The sequence below is a fragment of the Danio rerio genome, chromosome 25, assembly GCF_052040795.2.
Source record: "Danio rerio strain M-AB ecotype USA chromosome 25, GRCz13ab, whole genome shotgun sequence".
NCBI lineage: Eukaryota > Metazoa > Chordata > Actinopteri > Cypriniformes > Danionidae > Danio > Danio rerio.
The window spans coordinates 25,825,889-25,844,956 of NC_141045.1; the positions used below are offsets into that span (position 1 = coordinate 25,825,889).

At 37.7% G+C, this 19,068-nt stretch overlaps 1 protein-coding gene, 2 long non-coding RNA genes and 1 pseudogene across 8 annotated transcripts in view; 2 read left to right on the forward strand and 2 right to left on the reverse strand.

The window, feature by feature from the left end:
- The window catches only part of b4galnt4a (beta-1,4-N-acetyl-galactosaminyltransferase 4a), a 329,936-nt gene that overhangs the window by 232,985 nt on the left and 77,883 nt on the right, over positions 1-19,068 (forward strand). For all 4 annotated transcript variants that reach the window (XR_015526501.1, XR_015526502.1, XM_087312347.1 and 1 more), the window contains exon 7: positions 548-615. Coding sequence is in view for 2 of the 4 variants with exons in the window: in XM_087312347.1 (XP_087168473.1) it covers positions 548-615 (68 nt within the window). In the remaining 2 variants the exon portion in view is untranslated. The remainder of the gene's footprint in view (positions 1-547; positions 616-19,068) is intronic.
- LOC147837710 (uncharacterized) overlaps positions 1-19,068 on the forward strand; it is a 633,655-nt pseudogene that overhangs the window by 4,776 nt on the left and 609,811 nt on the right. The gene's annotated exons all lie outside the window — the stretch shown is intronic.
- LOC147837711 (uncharacterized) lies at positions 4,872-8,276 on the reverse strand. The gene is made up of 6 exons (XR_015526904.1): positions 7,995-8,276; positions 7,608-7,751; positions 6,782-6,898; positions 6,648-6,689; positions 6,240-6,332; positions 4,872-5,855 (listed from the first exon to the last, which is right to left on the reverse strand). It is a non-coding gene; the product is annotated as an uncharacterized LOC147837711 (long non-coding RNA).
- LOC141380969 (uncharacterized) lies at positions 11,663-15,431 on the reverse strand. 2 transcript variants are annotated; one of them, XR_015526534.1, is made up of 4 exons: positions 15,246-15,431; positions 14,882-14,959; positions 12,536-12,723; positions 11,663-12,364 (listed from the first exon to the last, which is right to left on the reverse strand). It is a non-coding gene; the product is annotated as an uncharacterized LOC141380969 (long non-coding RNA). The 2 variants fall into 2 exon arrangements; XR_015526535.1 differs by lacking the exon at positions 15,246-15,431 and having other exon boundaries at positions 12,597-12,723; positions 14,882-15,177.

A 19,068-nucleotide genomic window follows, 5' to 3' on the forward strand; every position in this document is an offset into this window, starting at 1 on the left:
GGTTCGAACCTCGGCTCAGTTGGTGTTTCTGTGTGGAGTTTGCATGTTCTCCCTGCCTTCACGTGGGTTTGCTCCGGTTTCCCCCACAGTCCAAAGACAGGCGGTACAGGTGAATTGGGTAGGCTAAATTGTCCATAGTGTATGAGTGTGTGTGTGAATGTGTGTGTGGATGTTTCCCAGAGATGGGTTGCGGCTGGAAGGGCGTCCGCTGTGTAAAAACTTGCTGGATAAGTTGGTGGTTCAATCTGCTGTGGTGACCCCGGATTAATAAAGGGACTAAGCTGACAAGAAAATGAATCAATTTTTTTTATTATTATTTATTAGTTGATACAACTCAATTTTGATTAATTAGTTTGAAAAAGCAGGAAAACTATTTTGTGAGTGCTTACTCTATAGAAAAAGCAAATCTAAGGGTCAAAATGAAAATTTAAAGAAAGAAAATGTCTAATTGATTAATATGGCCTATTTAAGCATTTAGCAGTTTACAACATTTGACCATGATGAGATTAATAAGAGTATTCATGACCAATGAAACTGTGTGTTTCAGCTGGGATCTGAGTGGACCGCTCCAGGAGAGTTTACCAAGTTCAGGTCCCAGGCATCCAAGTCTGTGCAGTAAGTACATACAGTTTACACATCTGCATATTAGTTTGCTGTTCCAAACACAACATTCGTATCTTTCTTGGGCTGTCTCCGACTAAAGATTTTCTCAGTCTAAACTAATTGCACATTTATTAAAATTCATTTAATTAGACCTACCTTAGCAAATACGGTGATACCATCACACTTTATTTTGATGGTCTGTTTGTTGAATTTAAGTTACATTGCATCTACATGCACACTAATTCTCATTAGATTATAAGTAGACTGTTGGGTTAGGGTTAATGTAATTGTACTTTCAAAGTTTCTTATAGTCAGTTAAAGGAGCTGGATCAGCAGATATTAAGCAGACAGTTTACTAATACTCAAATGGACCATCAAAATAAAGTGTTACCCAACTGACCAACAAAAACTGTATTGATTAAGTCTGTTCTGGTCGACTATTGACTAGTCGACGATTAGGGGGCAGCCCTATATCTTTCATAACTTTTTATAACATCCATAGTCATTAACATAGCCATGTTTGTGCTGTATTTTATATGTTTGTGTGTGTGTGTTCTTTCTTGTTGTATCCCCCAATCAACGGCTTCAGTACTTTCTTTGTAAACAAATCGCCCACATTCATGTGCATTGATGCTGTTATTTTACCCCTGATGGTGTTGATTGGTTTGGTAATTGGAGGAAATTGCTGGTCTTTATCGGATCGTGCATTTAATGATCGCCTTTCTCTGCTCCGCTCAAAGCGCCCTCATCATTTACAGCCATATGACTGCTGCGATTTAAAATATCACGTCCAAGAATGAGCTGTGCAGCTTCTAAGATAGAAACCTCCTTTTAGCTTTAAAAAAGCGCTGTATATGAGCAATCTATTAGCATATCATATTTCTAGTCTTTCCATAAAAAGCCTTTAACAGCCAGCTAGCCGTTTTAATTCGGCACTCCCTGCACTAATGCTCCATTAATAATGGCTTCAAATGGATCTGCTGGAATTAGCAGTGGGTTTGTTTCCATATATGTGGCTGTAAAGTGATCCATGGCCTGGCCTTTATCTTGAGTGTATTTAATAATGCATAAACTAATCCAACCTCATTTCGTGAACCTGAGTGTATAGATAGTAACCCGCTGAGGAACATTTTCGGATTTCAGGAGATAATGCTCTTGCTGGATGATTTAAGTCTTTATATTTAGCAATTTAGATTTATGAATGTACAGAATAATGGATATCTAGAGTGCCAGATGGCTGTTGTCAGAATCATAAAAATGTACAGCATTAAATAAGTGTTTCCACAAAAATAAACACAATATAATAATAATAATAATAATAATAATAATAATAATAATAATAATAATAATATAGTAATAATAATACATTTTAATTTACTACTTTTTGCTGATTATTTTGCATAATGTTAAATATTATGAAACAGCTTTCTGGAATGCACTGTAAACCCCACTGTTGTCATTACTAAATATATTCATATAAAATAACTTGAAATTACTTAAAATACCAAGTTTTGGTGTCAAATCTTAAACGGGTGTGTTTAACTTACTCATTAGGCAGCAAAAACTTTTAATTAATATTTTAAGTTCTTTGAACGTAACATTTTAATTTCTTTAAATAATTCACCATGCTTCCGTTTAAAATGATTGGTTGCGCTTAAAATTCTACCTTGACAACTGAGCTGATTGGTCAATATATGTTATATGCCACATGGTAGTCATTTTGCCTGTGAAGCTAAATTTTGCTGAAGAGCAGCAGTAAAGAGGCACTACCTGAACCCATCTGATGAAAGAGAAACGTTAATTATTAAGTAGATATTTGAATGCTTACAAACATTATTCTTAATTGATATACATGCAGGGGCAACATGGTGGTGCAGTGGGTAGACATCTAACAGAGGTCTAAAAGACATCTAATAGACATCTAACAGTAGTCCAAACCTAGACAGATTAGACAGACTAAGGCCTCAGTCACACTGCACTGTTTACCCTATAAACTTCCATTCATACGTATGCAAATGCTACAGACCAAAAATGCAAGCTAATGCAACAAGTTTCACAGTTTGCAATGCTTCAAAGTTCAAGCTTGGGGAACTCTGACATGCAAAATTACATCATGTGACAGCTTGAGACCAATTGAAGATCAAAGCATGGTCTCTCTACAGAAATGTAAAATATGGACCAATCGCTGGCTTTTTGTAATGTCTTATCATCTTGTTTAACCCGGTCTCTAGTCGCAGCATGCACCGTACTACAGAATTTTGTATGCTCAAATTGCTACTGTGACCATGGCATAATTTGTGACTGTTAAGTTGATTTAGCTTTTTATAATTTTTTATAATTATGCACATAGTTCATGTACCTCAATTTTTTAGGGCAACATGTTTACTCACTTTTTTTAAGTAAAGTCAACTTATCATTTTAATATGAAGAGGTTTACTCACTTATTTTTAGTAAAGTCAAATAAGAATTTTTTTACAGCGCATTACAAAGTACAGTGCATTCGGAAAGTATTTATAGCATCTCACTTTTTCTACATTTTTTATGTTACAGCCTTATTCTAAAATGGATTAAATAATTTATTTTCTCAAAAGTCCTCACACAATACCCCATAATGACAATGTGTTTTTTTTTTCTTTTGAAATTGTTGCAAGTTTATTAAAAATAAAAAACCTGAAAAATCACATGTACATAAGTATCCACTGCCTTTGCTGTGAAGCTCTAAATTAAGCTCAGGTACATTCTGTTTCCACTGATCATTCTTGATTCAGCAGCTTTATTGGAGTTCACCTGTGGTAAATTCAATTGATTGTACATGATTTGAAAAGACACCTGTCTATATAAGGTCCCAGGGTTGACAGTATATGTCAAAGTACAAACCAAGCATGAAGACAAAGGAATTGTCTGTAGACCCATGAGACAAGATTGTCCAAAGGCACAAGGAGGGTTACATAAAAATTTCTGCTGCTCTGAAAGTTAGAATGAGCACAGTGGCCTCCATCATCCGTAAGTGGCCAGCCATCTAAGCTGAGTGATAGGGAGAGAAGGGCCTTAGTCAGGGAGGTGATCAATAACCCGATGGTCACTCTTTCTGAGCTCCAGCATTCTTCTGTGGAGAGAAGAGAACCTTACAGAAGGACAACCATCTGTGCAGCAATCCTGCCTGTATGGTAGAGTGCCCAGACAGAATCCACTCCCCATCCTGGAATTTGCCAAAAGGCATCTGAAGGACTCTCAGACCATAAGAAACAAAATTCTCTGGTCTGATGAGACTGATGCGACATTTCATCTTCCTGCAGGATAATGAACCAAAGCACACCATCAAAACATCAATTGAGTGGCTTCGCAACAACTCTGTGAACATCCTTGAGTGGCCCAGCCAGATCCCAGAACTAAATTCGATTGAACATCTCTGGAAATATCTGATAATGGCTGTGCACTGTTGCTTTCCATCCAACCTGAGCTCGAGAGCTTTTCGACCAATAGATTTCTATTTATCCACATGCAAATGCAGCAGACCGGCAACACAAGCTCATGAAACAAGTTTTGTAGTTCGCTATGTTGCAAAGTTCAAGCTTGGTGAACTCTGATCTGTGAAATTGCATGTGACTGCTTAAGACCAATTGAAGAAACATGACCTCTCTATACAGAAATTTAAAATATGGACCAATCGCTCGCTTTTTAATGTCTAAATGTCTTGTTTAATTCCACCCCTATTCGCAGTGCTGTACAATAGAATTTTGCATGCTCAAATTCTTGTGACCACGGCATTAGTCATTTATACATGTCTATTGACAACTAGTTTATTTTCAAACTATTGTTTGAAGTCTATTCAATTTTCAGTAAAAAACCACATTTGTCTTTGTTTTGTCCAAGATGTCTACGTCTAGTCGTCTATTAGAGTTCCATTAAACACAAAAAGCTTGCTGGGTAATAACACAGGCTTATCCAGGTACAAAAAATGCCTAATTCTGACTATTAAAAAAATAAGATTATTGTTGGCACACTGTTAGACATTTCAAAGGGTTTTTACAGTAACTTACTGGCAACACTGTTGCCAGTAAGTTACTGTATTTTAGATTTACAGTATACAACTGTAAATCCGTTTACAGCATGTTACCGTAGTGTCTAAAAATGGTTAACTACTGTAAAAACCTAAGTTAACAGTTAGCTACTGTAAACCTTTTAATTTTGTCCTAAATATTTTATAATATAATTTTATTAATATTATTTTAATACTATAGACATAAAAAAGACACAATTACAAAATATTAACAAAATAAACACTCTTTATTTAAAACATTGGAGATGCTTAAAACAAGCTTAAAAATGTGTAAAAACATTACATTTCAATCATTCAAAATATTTTATTTTAAGAAAAAAAACATTGAAAATGACAAAGCACATTAACATACATGTACAAAACTAATGTAAGTGTCTGACCTGCATATTGTTGAGAAAAAAAACCCCAATTGTACTAAGTACTACTGACATTAAACCAGACACAATTACAAAATATTCCATTCTTTAAAACATTAATAATGCTTAAAGCATTTAAGGAAAATGTGTGAAAATTACATTAAGCAATAAAATCAACACATTAAAAATAAATAAATCACACAAAGCACTAGATCATACATGTACAATAAAAATTTAAACTTCTGAATTGCATATAAATATTTGTAACTATTAGCCGACTCAGAAACAACCCAACTTTAAAATATTACTAATTCTGGTGTCAAATGCTCAACAAGGTCTGAATTCACATGTTCAAATGCAATTCATCTTTATTTCTATTGCACTTTTACAATGTAGATCAATGATGTTAAAGCAGCTTAACATAGAAGTTCTTATAAATTGAAGCTGCTTCAGTCCAGTTTTCAGAATTGAAGCAGTAAATGTTACTGCTGAAAGTCCAAACACTGAAGAGCAAATCCACCGATCCACCAATCGTAGCCAAGCAATCCAGTGGCTACAGTGGCATGGAAGAAACTTCACCAACTGACGAAAGTGTAGAATAAAATCCCTTGAGAGAAACCAGGCTCAGTTGGGCACGACCAGTTCTCCTCTAGCCAAACTTGTGCAAGGCCGCAGTCTAGGCACCAGAGGCTTGAAAGTTCACCAGCGGGTGGTCAGGCTGGCCCATTGGATCAATGCGAAAACTCATTGATCACGTGTGTCTTTTAGGATTCACTCCTCCATGACCACCACAGCATCTGGTCAGGATTTGGCCCAGTTCAGGATTATGAAGAACTCTGGATAAGGAGAAACAGACTAACATAAGCATAGAAGAAGCTTGTTTAAAAAAAATAAATCATGTACTGGTTAATTATTTTGAAGCATGGCAGCTAGGTTGGGGTAGTTTTCAGCTGGTACTGAGCAACTGGCTCCTGCTCATAACCTGCTCACTACCATGTTTAAAAGAGAACTAACCAGAATGTCCTGTTTATTTTTTTCCCTAACAAGGTTTTACAAAAACATTGTAGCATTTGTGATGGGTTGATTCACAGCAGGACAGATTAGACTATTTGTTTTATGTATTCCTAATAAACTAAAACTGACTGAATACTGATACAACTATTGAGAGTGTCTCACCTAATCCAAGTTCTCAGTTAGCTGGTGAAAAAAGGATAACTCACTGTTGTTCATGGTTGTCATTCTCTTCACTACTTCTCCTGTCTTCTTCTGGCTCACTCTGGTTGTTGCTGTGCATTTTGTTTCATCCTCTGGAACTATTTATACAAAAAATTGTATTATTTTATTTATTACAAAATATTTAGGCAACATGAAATGGGGAAAAAGACATTTAATACATAGACAAATGCATGTATCCCAATACTAATTATTGTATTTTGAAATGTCTGACCCATGACAGACCTCAATCTGCTCAAAAATATTATAAACAAAGATGAAAAAAAACCCTACTAAATGGTTTAATAAAAAAGGGAAAAAGATTTTTTTATGTAGCTAGCAACTAAACATGTGACACATTTTGTATTAAAAGTAACGTTACTATATTGAGAAACAAATAGATGTACAGTACTTACTGTTGTATGAGGTCCAGTTTGCACAGGCAAGCTCCCAGTATTCTATATTGAGACCATAAAAAAGCCAAAAATACAGATAAGAATACCATGCTACAATCCACAACCACCACACAACTTTTTTTTTATTTGTTTACCTTGGTTGCTTACTGGTCTTGCTTATTTTTTAAGCATAAGGCTGTGCTGATCAAGATGTTCCTCCGAAATGCTGTTTGTTTCTTCAGACAATACCTGCTGCTGTGCCAGTGCCATATCTTAACAGAAAAAAATATAATGGTAACAATTATGTTAAACCAAATGTCAAGAGTTGTGATAAAAAAAATAATTAGCAAACAATAAATAGCAAAAAGGTGGTTATTAGCATAATGCATAGAAAAATTGGTTTTATATTAGCAGATTCAGACTTCCCCCTTAATAATTTAATTTCATAAAAGTATTATTTGCAAACTCTAAATAGCGAAATCATTTTAGCAGCTAATGACTATCAAAGTACAACATGCTCACGGTCAAATAAACAGTGTTAATGTTGATTTCAAGTCATACTGGCATGCTAATTCTGATCGAATATTCAAAGTAACATGGTAAACAGTATAGAGTCTTCTAAATGAACGAATGTGCGAATATAAAACCAACTTTACCTCTATGCATATTGTATAGATTTACGTTAACGTTCTTATAGGTTACGTCGCGATGTTATTTTCTCAAGCTAACGTTATAAGTTACTCTAAACCAGAGAAAAATAAGTTCACAACATCTAATATATATAGTATAAATCAATATAAGTTAAACGGTGCACGTTAAAATGAGTTTGAGTCCAATTCAGTATAAACTTAGCTCAGTTTAGCTAACAGTTAACATTACCATTTTAAGATCGCTTCAGCCAATGTTGCCGAGCAAACAAATGCTAATAGAGGTGCTCAAATCAATGTCGAGTGTTGTCAGCACAGACAGACGCGCTTTTACCTGGATTATTTGTTGGTCTTTCATTCATATTCTTGTGGGGGAAAACACTCTCTGCCGGACCGTTGTCTCGTGCTAAGTGTCCTCCAAAACTGTCTGCATACCTCTGGTTCCCTCCTAAACCAAAACCCGCTGCAACACCGGTTCCTATGTAAATAAATAAAAAGATGACGAGAACAATGGCTAATAGTCATAAACAGTCTTATTTAAAGTAATAGTAGTGTTAATGTAATAAATTAAATAAAGGTAACATCTTAATAGATGATATATTTCTCAAATGGGCGAAATAACGCCAAGCCAGAGAAAATAATAATAGCCAACTTTATACTTTACTTTGTTCTATTCTCGTCCACAAAACATTCTGTAAAATGAAACACTGCCTCAGCTTACCAGAGTAAAGTTTGTTAAATCCAGTATGTTCTTCAGGCACACTAATAAATTGTCCTCCAGAATTGTTCCAGGGTCCTCAGGCAAAATGTGGTGCAGAGTAGTCGAATCGCCGCAAGGTGGCGTTGAAGCAGTTGTGGAAAATACAGTATAATACACAAATTTTTACAAATACAGTACATCGCTGTATATGTTGTTCGACGTCACACTAAATTCCCATAATGCAACGGTAATTACAGTTATTTACCGTATAAGGAATTTGCAGTATTACACTGGGTGAAATACAGTAAATAACTGTGTAATTTACAGAAATGTCTAACAGTGCATGTTAAAAGATTTTTTATATCTGCAAAATTTACATTTACCTAAAGAGCTCTGACAAGCTTTGGCTTTTTTTTTTTAGTTTTGCAGCAATTAACTGTGTAATTAGCGGTATAATGTACATCCAGCCGATTATTTTATATATTATACCTTACATAACACCTCGTTGCCACTTACTCTATGGCTGTATAACTGTTCGTATGGATCTAAATAAAAATACTACTACTACTACTACTACTACTACTACTACTACTACTACTACTACTAATACTACTACTACTAATAATAATTATTATTATTATTATTTAATATTTATTTTTTTACAGATATTTCAAGTAGTTTGATGCAATTTATGTTCTTGATTTGGTTATAATTACAAAAAACAGGTATTGACCTGTCAGTACTTTTCCTGTTATTGTTCGAATTGATATCTCCTAGTATAAAGTTTATAAATGTACACTACCATCTGAATGTTTAGAGTCAGTATGGTTTCATATTATAACTAAATTGTTCATTTTATTCAGCAAGGATTATATTCAGCAACACTGAATATTGGTTGCCGAAAATGTACAGTAGCTTTGCCTAAGTCACCTCACCTACACTTGACCGCTGGTTGTGTGTCACTAAAGAGCATTTGATTTTTCTGCATTATTCATTCAGTGTACCCGCGTATAAGTCTTTCACCTATTACTGCCCTTGACGTTGAACTGGATGGAGGAAGTAGACCCTTGGGAATAAGGCTACGATCCCAAACCTGAATAGAATTGCTGTTCTTGTGCTTCTTATTTTGTTTTAATATAGAAAAACATACAAACTTAGAAAAACATACAAATTGGGGCAAGATAATAAACCGAAGCACTAAACAAATTTTGAGGTGATTAAAAGCAAATTTGACAACATAAAAGCTTTTATTATAATAAACTGAATGCTAATGTTTGACATAACATTGGGAATTCTTTGTTGGTCTCTTGCGATGTGTGCTGTGACTTGCAAGGCTTATCCATGACTGGCGCATGCTTATAATGTCTTAATTACTTCTCGTTTAATCAAGAAAACCCATAGTTAGCCTCAGATTAGATATCAAAGAGCAGCCCAGTTGAGTGACCTTCTTGATATGAGGCGACAGCACTACCTACTGCGCCACTGCCTTGCCTGAGTTGATAATCTATGAAAATAAATTTCTATGTGAAGCACACAGTGGACTGATTTCATTATTAATGCCAAAAATCCTTCATTAGCATTTTTCTAAGGTAATACAGATACTCAGATATTCACAACAGTGTTTTGCTTGTACGTGGCAAATTCAGTCTACAATTGACTTTAGTTGACTTTGTTTTTGGCAGAGTTTTAAGATAACAATAATGTTATTTCTAGGGGAGTTGGGCCTAATGTTTTACGAAGCTAACCCAGATACCATACGAATATGGGCCACTTTAAGAATGTATTCGGCACTGGTGGTATTCCTTCGGCCCAGACAAAATGAATGTGAGCCTAAAGTGGCCCACCTGTGCAATGGCAAAGATTCAAATTAATATATGGGCCATTTAAGGCAAAGATTTGGCACTTATGGCAAAATGTAATCTGAATGTGAGCCTAATTTGGCCCACGTGGCAAATGATAAATTTGGCCCAAATGACGGAGGACAAATGTGGGCCACAGTTGGCAAAAATGTGGCATAGTCATTTAATGGTGTTCTGGGTCTAAACCTAAAGTGGCCCACACGTGTAAGTGCAAATGTGGCCCAGTTATCTTAAGACAAATGTGGGCCACTTTTGGCAAATATTTGGCATAGTAAGCTTTGGCTGTTGAGGTTGTAAGCCTAATGTGGCCCAGATATGATATGGCAAATGTGGCCCAGTTATCCTAAAACAAATGTAGGCCACTTTTGGAAAATATTTAGCACCTTTAGCTCTGGCTTATGTGGCTGTGAGCCTAAAGCGGCCCAGAGAAGATATAGCAAATCTGGTCCAGTTATCTTAAAACATACGTGGACCACACAGACTAAAGTCACCATCATGGAGAAAAGTGTTTGCTTTAGTTGGGCTCATGACCCTACTAAACCTCTTAATATAAATTTTCTTTTAAGCTGCTGTAACTTTTAAGAATTTTGCTTGAAAAGTTTATTCATTACAGCAAACAAGCCAAGTTAAAAAATAAATAAATAAAAATAAAACAATAAAATTAAGTGAGGCACAACCTAGGATGAAATAATATAATTCACTGATGTTAACCAATGTTTTATTAATTTATTAAAAGTAACATAATAACATGCTTGCACATGCCACAGAATTTTAAAAGTTTATAAGCTAAAAAAAATCTATTGTTTAACTTCTGCTTACAGATACATCAATAATCAACACATGCTTAACAACGGTGACAATTAACAAAATGAACAAAACTCACAAACAGGAGACTAAAAGTGACTAAATCAACAATGTCGACATAAACAGCAGAATCAAAAGCAAATAATGAAAACTGTAGCATCAATAAGCTATGGAATGTGTTATGTCTATGGCTTAATTGTGGCCCATATCTGGCAAACAAGAGTGGACCGCCCTATTGCCATCATTCCATGTGGTATGTGGGCCGAATTTAAGTGTCTGATGTGGGCCAGATTTGAGCCAGAATAAAAGCAAAATGTACCCCAGAATAGGCTCACTTCTGGTTCATTTGGTGGAATTCTGGCTGACGTGGAATGTCTATGGCTTAATTTTGGCCCATAACTGGCAAACTGGAGTGGACCGCCCTATTGCCATCATTCCATGTGGTATGTGGGCCGGATTTAAGTGTCTGGTGTGGGCCAGATTTGAGCCAGAATAAAAGCAGAATGTGGCCCAGAATAGGCTCACTTCTGGTTCATTTGGTGGAATTCTGGCTGACATGTGGAATGTCTAGGGCTTAATTGTGGCCCATAACTGGCAAACAGGAGTGGACCACCCTATTGACATCATTCCATGTGGTATGTGGGCTGGATTTAAGTGTGTGGTGTGGGGCGGATTTGAGCCACATGAATTGTGCTATCTGAGAAAAGTCTTGCTACAGTTCACAGCAATTTCAAATTTGTAAGGTAGATACAGTAAACATCAAAATTTGAAAACAATTTATAAACACGTTTTGTTCAGTTTATTGTAATCCTCATTCAAAATTACAAGGACAATGCTGAAGAAGTGTTTTTTTTTTTAAAGCACCAAGACACTTTAAATAAAGCCTTCTGTTTTGTGAAGAATTAGAGAATTAAAATCAATTTGAATTTATTTTTAGGATTATAATTAAAATGTCACAAGTCAATGGTAGGATGTGTAAAAGCCCACTTCAACACTGTCACAGCCACACAAGAAAGGCAAAGGAGGTTAAATCTTTAAGGCATTTATTCAAGCGAAGCAACAACAGCTGAGAATGGAGCAGGTGAGTGGAGAAGCAGAGAGTGATCTCACACGCAGTTCAAAATGATAAGTTTAGTTCTTCAGTAACACCAACACACACTCATAGACACTGTCCTTGAGCTGGTTGATTTGCATCCACCGAAGAAAGGGGACATCCACGGAAGAGCACAGGAGAAATCAGGAGAGTCATTAAGGAAGACCATCAGACTTTGATTTCAGCCGGTGAGTGACTGGACGAGGTGAGACCTTATGGTGTGCTGGTAATTTGGTTTGCAGGTGTGGGCTATTAGTATTCTGGTGATGGTTCACGTGTGTGGTGTGTGGTGATTGGTGAATGATTAAGGTGGTTGGGACTGCGGGAACGAGTAAAGGGTGTGAGAGTATCCCCCCGCCTCCCTGCCTCCATGGGTGACTCCAGGCACCCATTGATTTGAGGCAGGGACGGCCTCGAGGTCGGGGAGCAGGATGGTCTTGATATCTGTGGTGAAACTCTTTAGGAGGAAGGTAGGATCTAAGTTGTCAGTGTGGGAAGCCCATGATCTCTCCTCGGGACCGAATTGATCAGGTACTGGAGTTGACCGTCCCACCGTTGGGAGTCGAGATTTTTTGACCTGACAGATGTTGTCGCTGAGGACTTGGCTGGTTCTGGAGGGGGAGGCGGTTCTGGTTCTGTGAATGGAGGAGAAATTGAGTGAGAATAAGGTTTGAAAAGGGAAACGTGAAAGGTAGGTGAAATTCGATAGTATGGGGGCAAATTAGGGTAGGTGACAGAATTAATTCGTGAGTGAATGGTAAACGACAGGGCAGACGGAGGCGAATGTCTTGGGTGAAAGGCTATACCTTGTCTCCAGGGTTGTAATTGGGGTTAGGTAACCTTTAGCGAGTGGCGGCGTCGGTATACCTCCGTACTGCCTGCTGGAGATGGACATGTGCTGAGTCCCACACCCTTTTGCTCTCTCGGAACCAATGGTCTACTGCAGGCACGTCAGAGGTCTTGCCTGTCCAAGGGAACAGGGATGGCTGGTAACCTAGAACACATTGAAATGGGGTTAGACCTGAAGAGGTTTGGGAATTCTGAGCATATTCAGCCCATGGTCTGGAGAGTATTTGACACATCTGAGGGTGTGACATACACATTTGCAACTACAGTACATCAATAGTTTCTCACACTGCTTTAGTGTGATTGATTCATATTTCTTTCAGTCTCTTCCACAGTTTGGTGAATGTAATGTGTTTCCATTCAAAGCCTTGATGCCTAAAAAATTCTGAGATTCTCAATCAGGTTTTGATCAGGACTTAAGGCTGGCCATTTTTCTACTTTTATTGTTTTCAGCTTCAAGGAACTGCTTATCCAATTTGCGTTGTGATAGGGTTCATTGTCGTGTCTGACAATTGCTGCCTGATGAACATAAAGAAGGAACCCCATGTTGCAGAAGGAGCTTTTGAGAAACACTTGCAATCTGTATATATCTACATAGGAGGCCTGTTACAAAAAATATCCCTCTAACCATGACACTTCATCCTCCACCTATCACTTTGACATTGAACAAATAAATAGAACTTGCTTTCATTACTAAATTGAACTTCGAACCTGTTCTCTGTCGACACAACATGCAATGGCTGAAATGGTAGTCACTTTTGGGTTCATCAAGAAAATCTGCTGTTGGAGGGTTTCATTCTTCACTTTAAAATGGTTGACCATTTTGCAGTCAATTCAAACCAGAAATTGACATTATGTCAGTTTAACAAAGATCAATGTGAAAGCATGCGTTTTTTTAATTATTACTTTATTGTGTTTACATTTTCCGTAATGTAAGACATATTCTAACTTTACAAAGAACTAAGCAGTGACCTTGAAACTTACTGCTGATATATCATTTTTGTTCCTTTATGTATTTAGTTTACAAACGTTATCGAATTATATCCTGAGATGTGGTTTTCTGTAAACTATATTATCTTTATATGTTTGCGAAATTTTGAGGACATCTTAAGGGATAGTTCACCCAAAAATGAAAATGTAGTTATTATTTACTCACCCTCAAGTTGCTCCAAATCTGTACAAGTTACATTATTCTGTTGAACACTAAAGATATTTAGAACCACTGATATCCATAGTAGGAAAAAATCCAGCTTTCTTCAAAATTTATTATTTTGTGTTCAACAGAAGAAAGTTAAATATATGAGGCGTTGTGAAGGATTTAAAGCAAACTTTGCTTATCAACACACATAGAGCACGTGCATATACACCTATAAAGTACTTACATATACACCTATATACTTTTGGATGTTCAAAACAACATACTGTATATGAAACAGTATGAATATATGCATATATACATATAAACTTGATGCATGCATAAACCCCAACATTAACAAACACGCATACATATCAACGTGCTGCATGCAAACATACACACTCGCATATGCATACAATCTCGATTTTTGCATAAACATCCACATTAACACACACACATACATATGCATGTGTCACATTTATATGTTTATACACAAGTTGTATATATGTTGTTTTGAGCATCCAATAGTATAGGTGTATATGTGAGTAATTTATAGGTGTGTATGTATGTGTTTTATGTATGTGTTGATAAGCGAAAGTTGATTTGAATTCTACATTATCTTTATTGTTTATATTATTCGCCTCATATAAACAGTTTTGGAAAATGTAAATAATGAATAATTGAATAAATTATTAGTAGTAGTGAATAAATTATTAGTAGTAGTATTTTGTTTTTTGGGGTAAACTGTCCCTTAAATAATACTTTTAAGCAAATCTATCATATGTCCTGATAGACATGAAAGCTCTTTTTCTAACAGACTTATTATTGAAATGACACTATCCTGAGAGCAAGTAAACCAACTAGACTGAATAAAGCAAATGGATAGGCATTGTTAAGATTTTCTGTAAGACCGTTTATCATGATTACCGTGATCATAAATCAATGGAGTTATTGCATTTGAGGAATAGAGAAAGAGACGGGGAATGATGGGTATTGATCGGAGGTTAAGCACTTTGCTTTTTAAGCAAGCTAGTTCGTCCTGTAGAAGCAGGCATGAGTCTTTCCATCCGTACACAGCATTGATTAGATAAGGTATCTTATCTAACAGCGCATCTAGCCAACACAATAAAAGACAGACTTCTTCACTGGCATCTATTCAGAGCGCACTCACCTGGGTTGAGTTGAGCTAAGCCGAGTGCACCACTTTCACGTTGAAGAACTTCTCTTTCTTTTCTGTAAAGTCTATTTTCTTCAACACAGGAAGTACATGCTTCAGTCTACATTTTTGTGAAAGCGCTAAAAATGTACCTATTAAGTTTAACTGCAGTTTCTGCAGGGTAACTAGTAGAATCTTTAAAAAGTCTTAAATTCTATAGTATAAAGATAAGGTCCTAATTAATCTTAAAATGTCTTAAATCTTCATGTCAAAGGTGTTAAAAATGCTATCTAACCTACTTCATAATGAAGATTTAGTTTCTGTTTTCTGTCTATCTTTCACCTAGAACGAAATAGGTGGAGCCCATCAAATTAAACACCTGTGTGGATTTCGCTTGAGCAAGCTCATCTTGTCGGGATTTCACTCTATAATCGCTTTTGTTAACATTTACAATAGCAAATAAAGAATTTGATGCATCGATCACATGACCAGCCTGGTGAATCGATTAGTTTTTCGGTATATATAATAAAGTTTTAAGACTGGTAATTAAATAGTTATGCTGTGTAATTTTTTGCAAATTTGGTATTGTAATATAAACACTCACCGGCCACTTTATTAGGTTCACCTGTCCAATTGCTCTTTAACGCAAATCCCTAATCAGCCAATCACATGGCAGCAACTCAATACATTTAGGCATGTAGACATAGTCAAGACGATCTGTTTCAAAATCTGGCATCAACACCTTGAAAGCATGCATCCATCCTGCCTTGTATCAACGGTTCAGGCTGGTGGTGGTGGTTTGATGGTGTGCACACTTTGGGCCCATTAGTACCAATTGAACATTGTGTCAGCGCCACAGTACACCAGTGTTGTTGCTGACCATGTCAATCCTGTTATGACCACAGTGTACCCATTTTCTGATGGCTACACCTTTAATGAATCATCTCAGACTAGTTTCTTGTATATGACAATGAGTTCACTGTACTCATATGGCCTCTACAGTCACCAGAACCTAATCCAATAGAGCACTTTAGGGATGTGGTGGAATGGGAGATTTGCATCATGGATGTGCAGCCGACAAATCTGCAGCAACTGTGTGATGCTATTATGTCAATATGGAGCAAAATGGCTAGTAAAGTACAAGTACTAGTAAAGTGTACCTAAAAAAGTGATAGTTGAGGTCAGATTTATTATCCCCCCTGTTTATTTTTTTCCCCGTTTTTCTGTTTAACAGAGAGCAGATTCCAACACATTTCTAAACATTCATTTTCTTTTCAGCTCAGTCCCATAATTAATTCGGGGTCGCCACAGTGGAATGAACCGCCAACTTATCCAGCATGTTTTTACGCAGCGGATGCCCTTCCAGCCACAACCCATCTCTGGGAAACATCCACACACACACTCATACATACAATTAGGCAAATTATTGCATAATAATGCTTTGTTCTGTAGACTATCGAAAAAAAAAAATTTGCCTGAAGGGGCTAATAATTTTGTCCTTAAATTTTTTTTTTCTTTTTTGAATAAGAACTGCTTTTATTCTAGCCAAAATAAAACAAACAAAATAAAACTTTGCTCTTGTAAACATAATTTGGGAAATATTTAAAAAAGAGAAAAAATGGAGGGGGGGGGTGATAATTCTGACTTCAACTGTGTGTGTGTGTGTGTGTGTGTATATATATATATATATATATATATATATATATATATATATATATATATATATATATATATATATATATATATATATATATATATATATATTCGCATACACACACACACACACACACACACACACACAATGTCAGAGGGGCTGTTGGTGCTGCTTATGTGATTAGAAAATCATGTGATTGGAGAACAAATGGTGTGTGGGAAGACCAGGTGGTCTTAATGCATATAGAAAGGCAAGGCCCTGAGTGAGGATACAGAGATGGGTTCCACTGAATATGACTCACACAGATATGACAGATATGTTTTTGCTCTTTAATGCAAGAAAGAGAGACACAGGGTTTTTGACACCGCATTTGGCATTTACACAAAAGTGTCATTTTCACCTGGAAATCTTTCAGGTTATGTCATGGGGTATAGGGATGCCAGTTTCTTGGTTCAATTCAAATCTGATTAGTGAGCTCTCAGTTTGATTCAGATGATTGTGATTCATAAAATTCATGAGGAATAATCATGATTTAAACTACTCTGAACTTAGTGTCTGCTCTGGCCATCTTGCGTAATTCTGATTATCTAAAGAACCACATTGTAGGAGTAACTTGTGATCAGTCTACTCTGTTCTGTATTTTTATTTGAATGAAATTAATTAGTTTTATGCTGAGTTGTACACCTTTCACACACTAAAATGTAATATTAATTTGGTTAAAAGCTTATTAGAAAATAAATAAACTGAATTTGTTTATTAAAATAGAGCATGAACTTATACACTGTGAATACACTTAATGTGTGATGAGAACGTTCGAGGTTACTAAAGTAACCCTTCGTTCCCCGAGGAGGGGAACGGAAGCACTATAAGTGGATTTGATTGTAAAATCCACGCATTGGGAGGTTCGGTTCAGAAGCTACTCGTCTGAAAGAGTATTGAACGGGCCAATTAAGAATGAATTGGCAGCGCAAGCCTGCGCAGGTGAGCGGCATAAGCAATCAACTGAGTATATAAGCTCACCTGGCGCCAGCAGACGCTATCCTTTTTAAGCTGAAGAGACTTTCAACAGCTAAGGGACAGTCATTATGGCAACGGAGTATAGTGCTTCCGTTCCCCTCCTCGGGGAACGAAGGGTTACTTTAGTAACCTTGAACGTTCCCCTTCGGGGGGAACTTCAGCACTATAAGTGGATTTGATTGTAAAATCCACGCATTGGGAGCCCATTGAAAGTGCCATAATGACTGCACCTTACCAACACCCCCGATGAGGAGATAGTCAAGCAAGCGTGACGCACCCACATCATGGGGGGCGCGGTCCTCCAACGTGTCCCTGGCCCTAATTTATCCTACTTCAACAGAAGTTTTACGGATTTATATATATTTTTTGGGAAGTCGTGAGCATCTAGATAATTCTAGGAAAATACGACAGTACGTTGGGAAGCGTGCAATCCCGATAGGGAGGACGCTGCGGAGGCCATCCGTTACCCAGGGGGGGATAGATGGCAGAATTTACATATGGACTAGCCCTAAAAAGGGGGAGTACGCATAGCAAAAGAGTGGTTAGCGGGGAGGGAAGACACGGGTCCGCCCAGGGGGGGGACTTAACCGTGGCGGAATAAGCATATGGGATCGCCTAGTGGGGATCACGCATAGCAGGCACCTTTACCCAAAACGCGGGCTGACCAGCGGGCAGACCTACAACGTAGTGGGCCAGCAAGTGACTCCTCCGCTGAGTCAGTGCTGGGGGCCACGGAGGAATCTGCAGGGCTCACCTGACGGGGAACTTTACTGACAGATAAAAAGGCGCACGTATCTCCGTGTTAGGGAAAATGGCGCAGCAAGCGTGTTTCAACACCCTACCGAATTGTTTCCTCAATCACCAAGGGTTACCTAATACCCTTGAGGAAACCGGCTCCACTTGCAGATTGTAAAACCTTGCAAATGTGTTGGGTGTCACCCAGCCCGCAGCTCTACAGATGTCTGTTAGAGGGGCGCCGCGTGCGCGCGCTCGAGAGGATGCGAAGCTCCGAGTGGAGTGCGCACGCGCTCTCGGGGGACGCGGCTCATCTCGGCTCTGATAGTGAAAGAAAGGCATCCACAATCTAGTGGGAACTTATTTCGGTACGGCACTTCCCTGCTGCCGACCGCTATAACAGACGAAGAGCTGCTCAGATGATCTAAACTCTGAGTGCGGTCCGGATAATACGCAAAACGCGATCTGGACAATAAGAAGGGCTGGGTCTGCCTCCTCCGAGGGCAGCGCTTGCAGGCTCACTACCTCGTATTAAAACGGAGTGGTAGGAACCTTGGGCACATATCGCGGGCGGGGTCTCAGGACGTGAGAGAAGCCAGCCCAATTACAGGCACGAGTCACTGACCGAAAAATGCCTCCGGGTCCCCGACCCTCTAATCGATATCAACGCGACCAGCAGAGCTGTCTTCAGGGACAGAAAGATACTGAGTCGAGGATCGAAGGGATCTGACGCGGCTTGTGTAGCGAGGGCGAGATCCTAAGAGGGCATGAGAGGGGGCGGGGTAGATTAATTCGC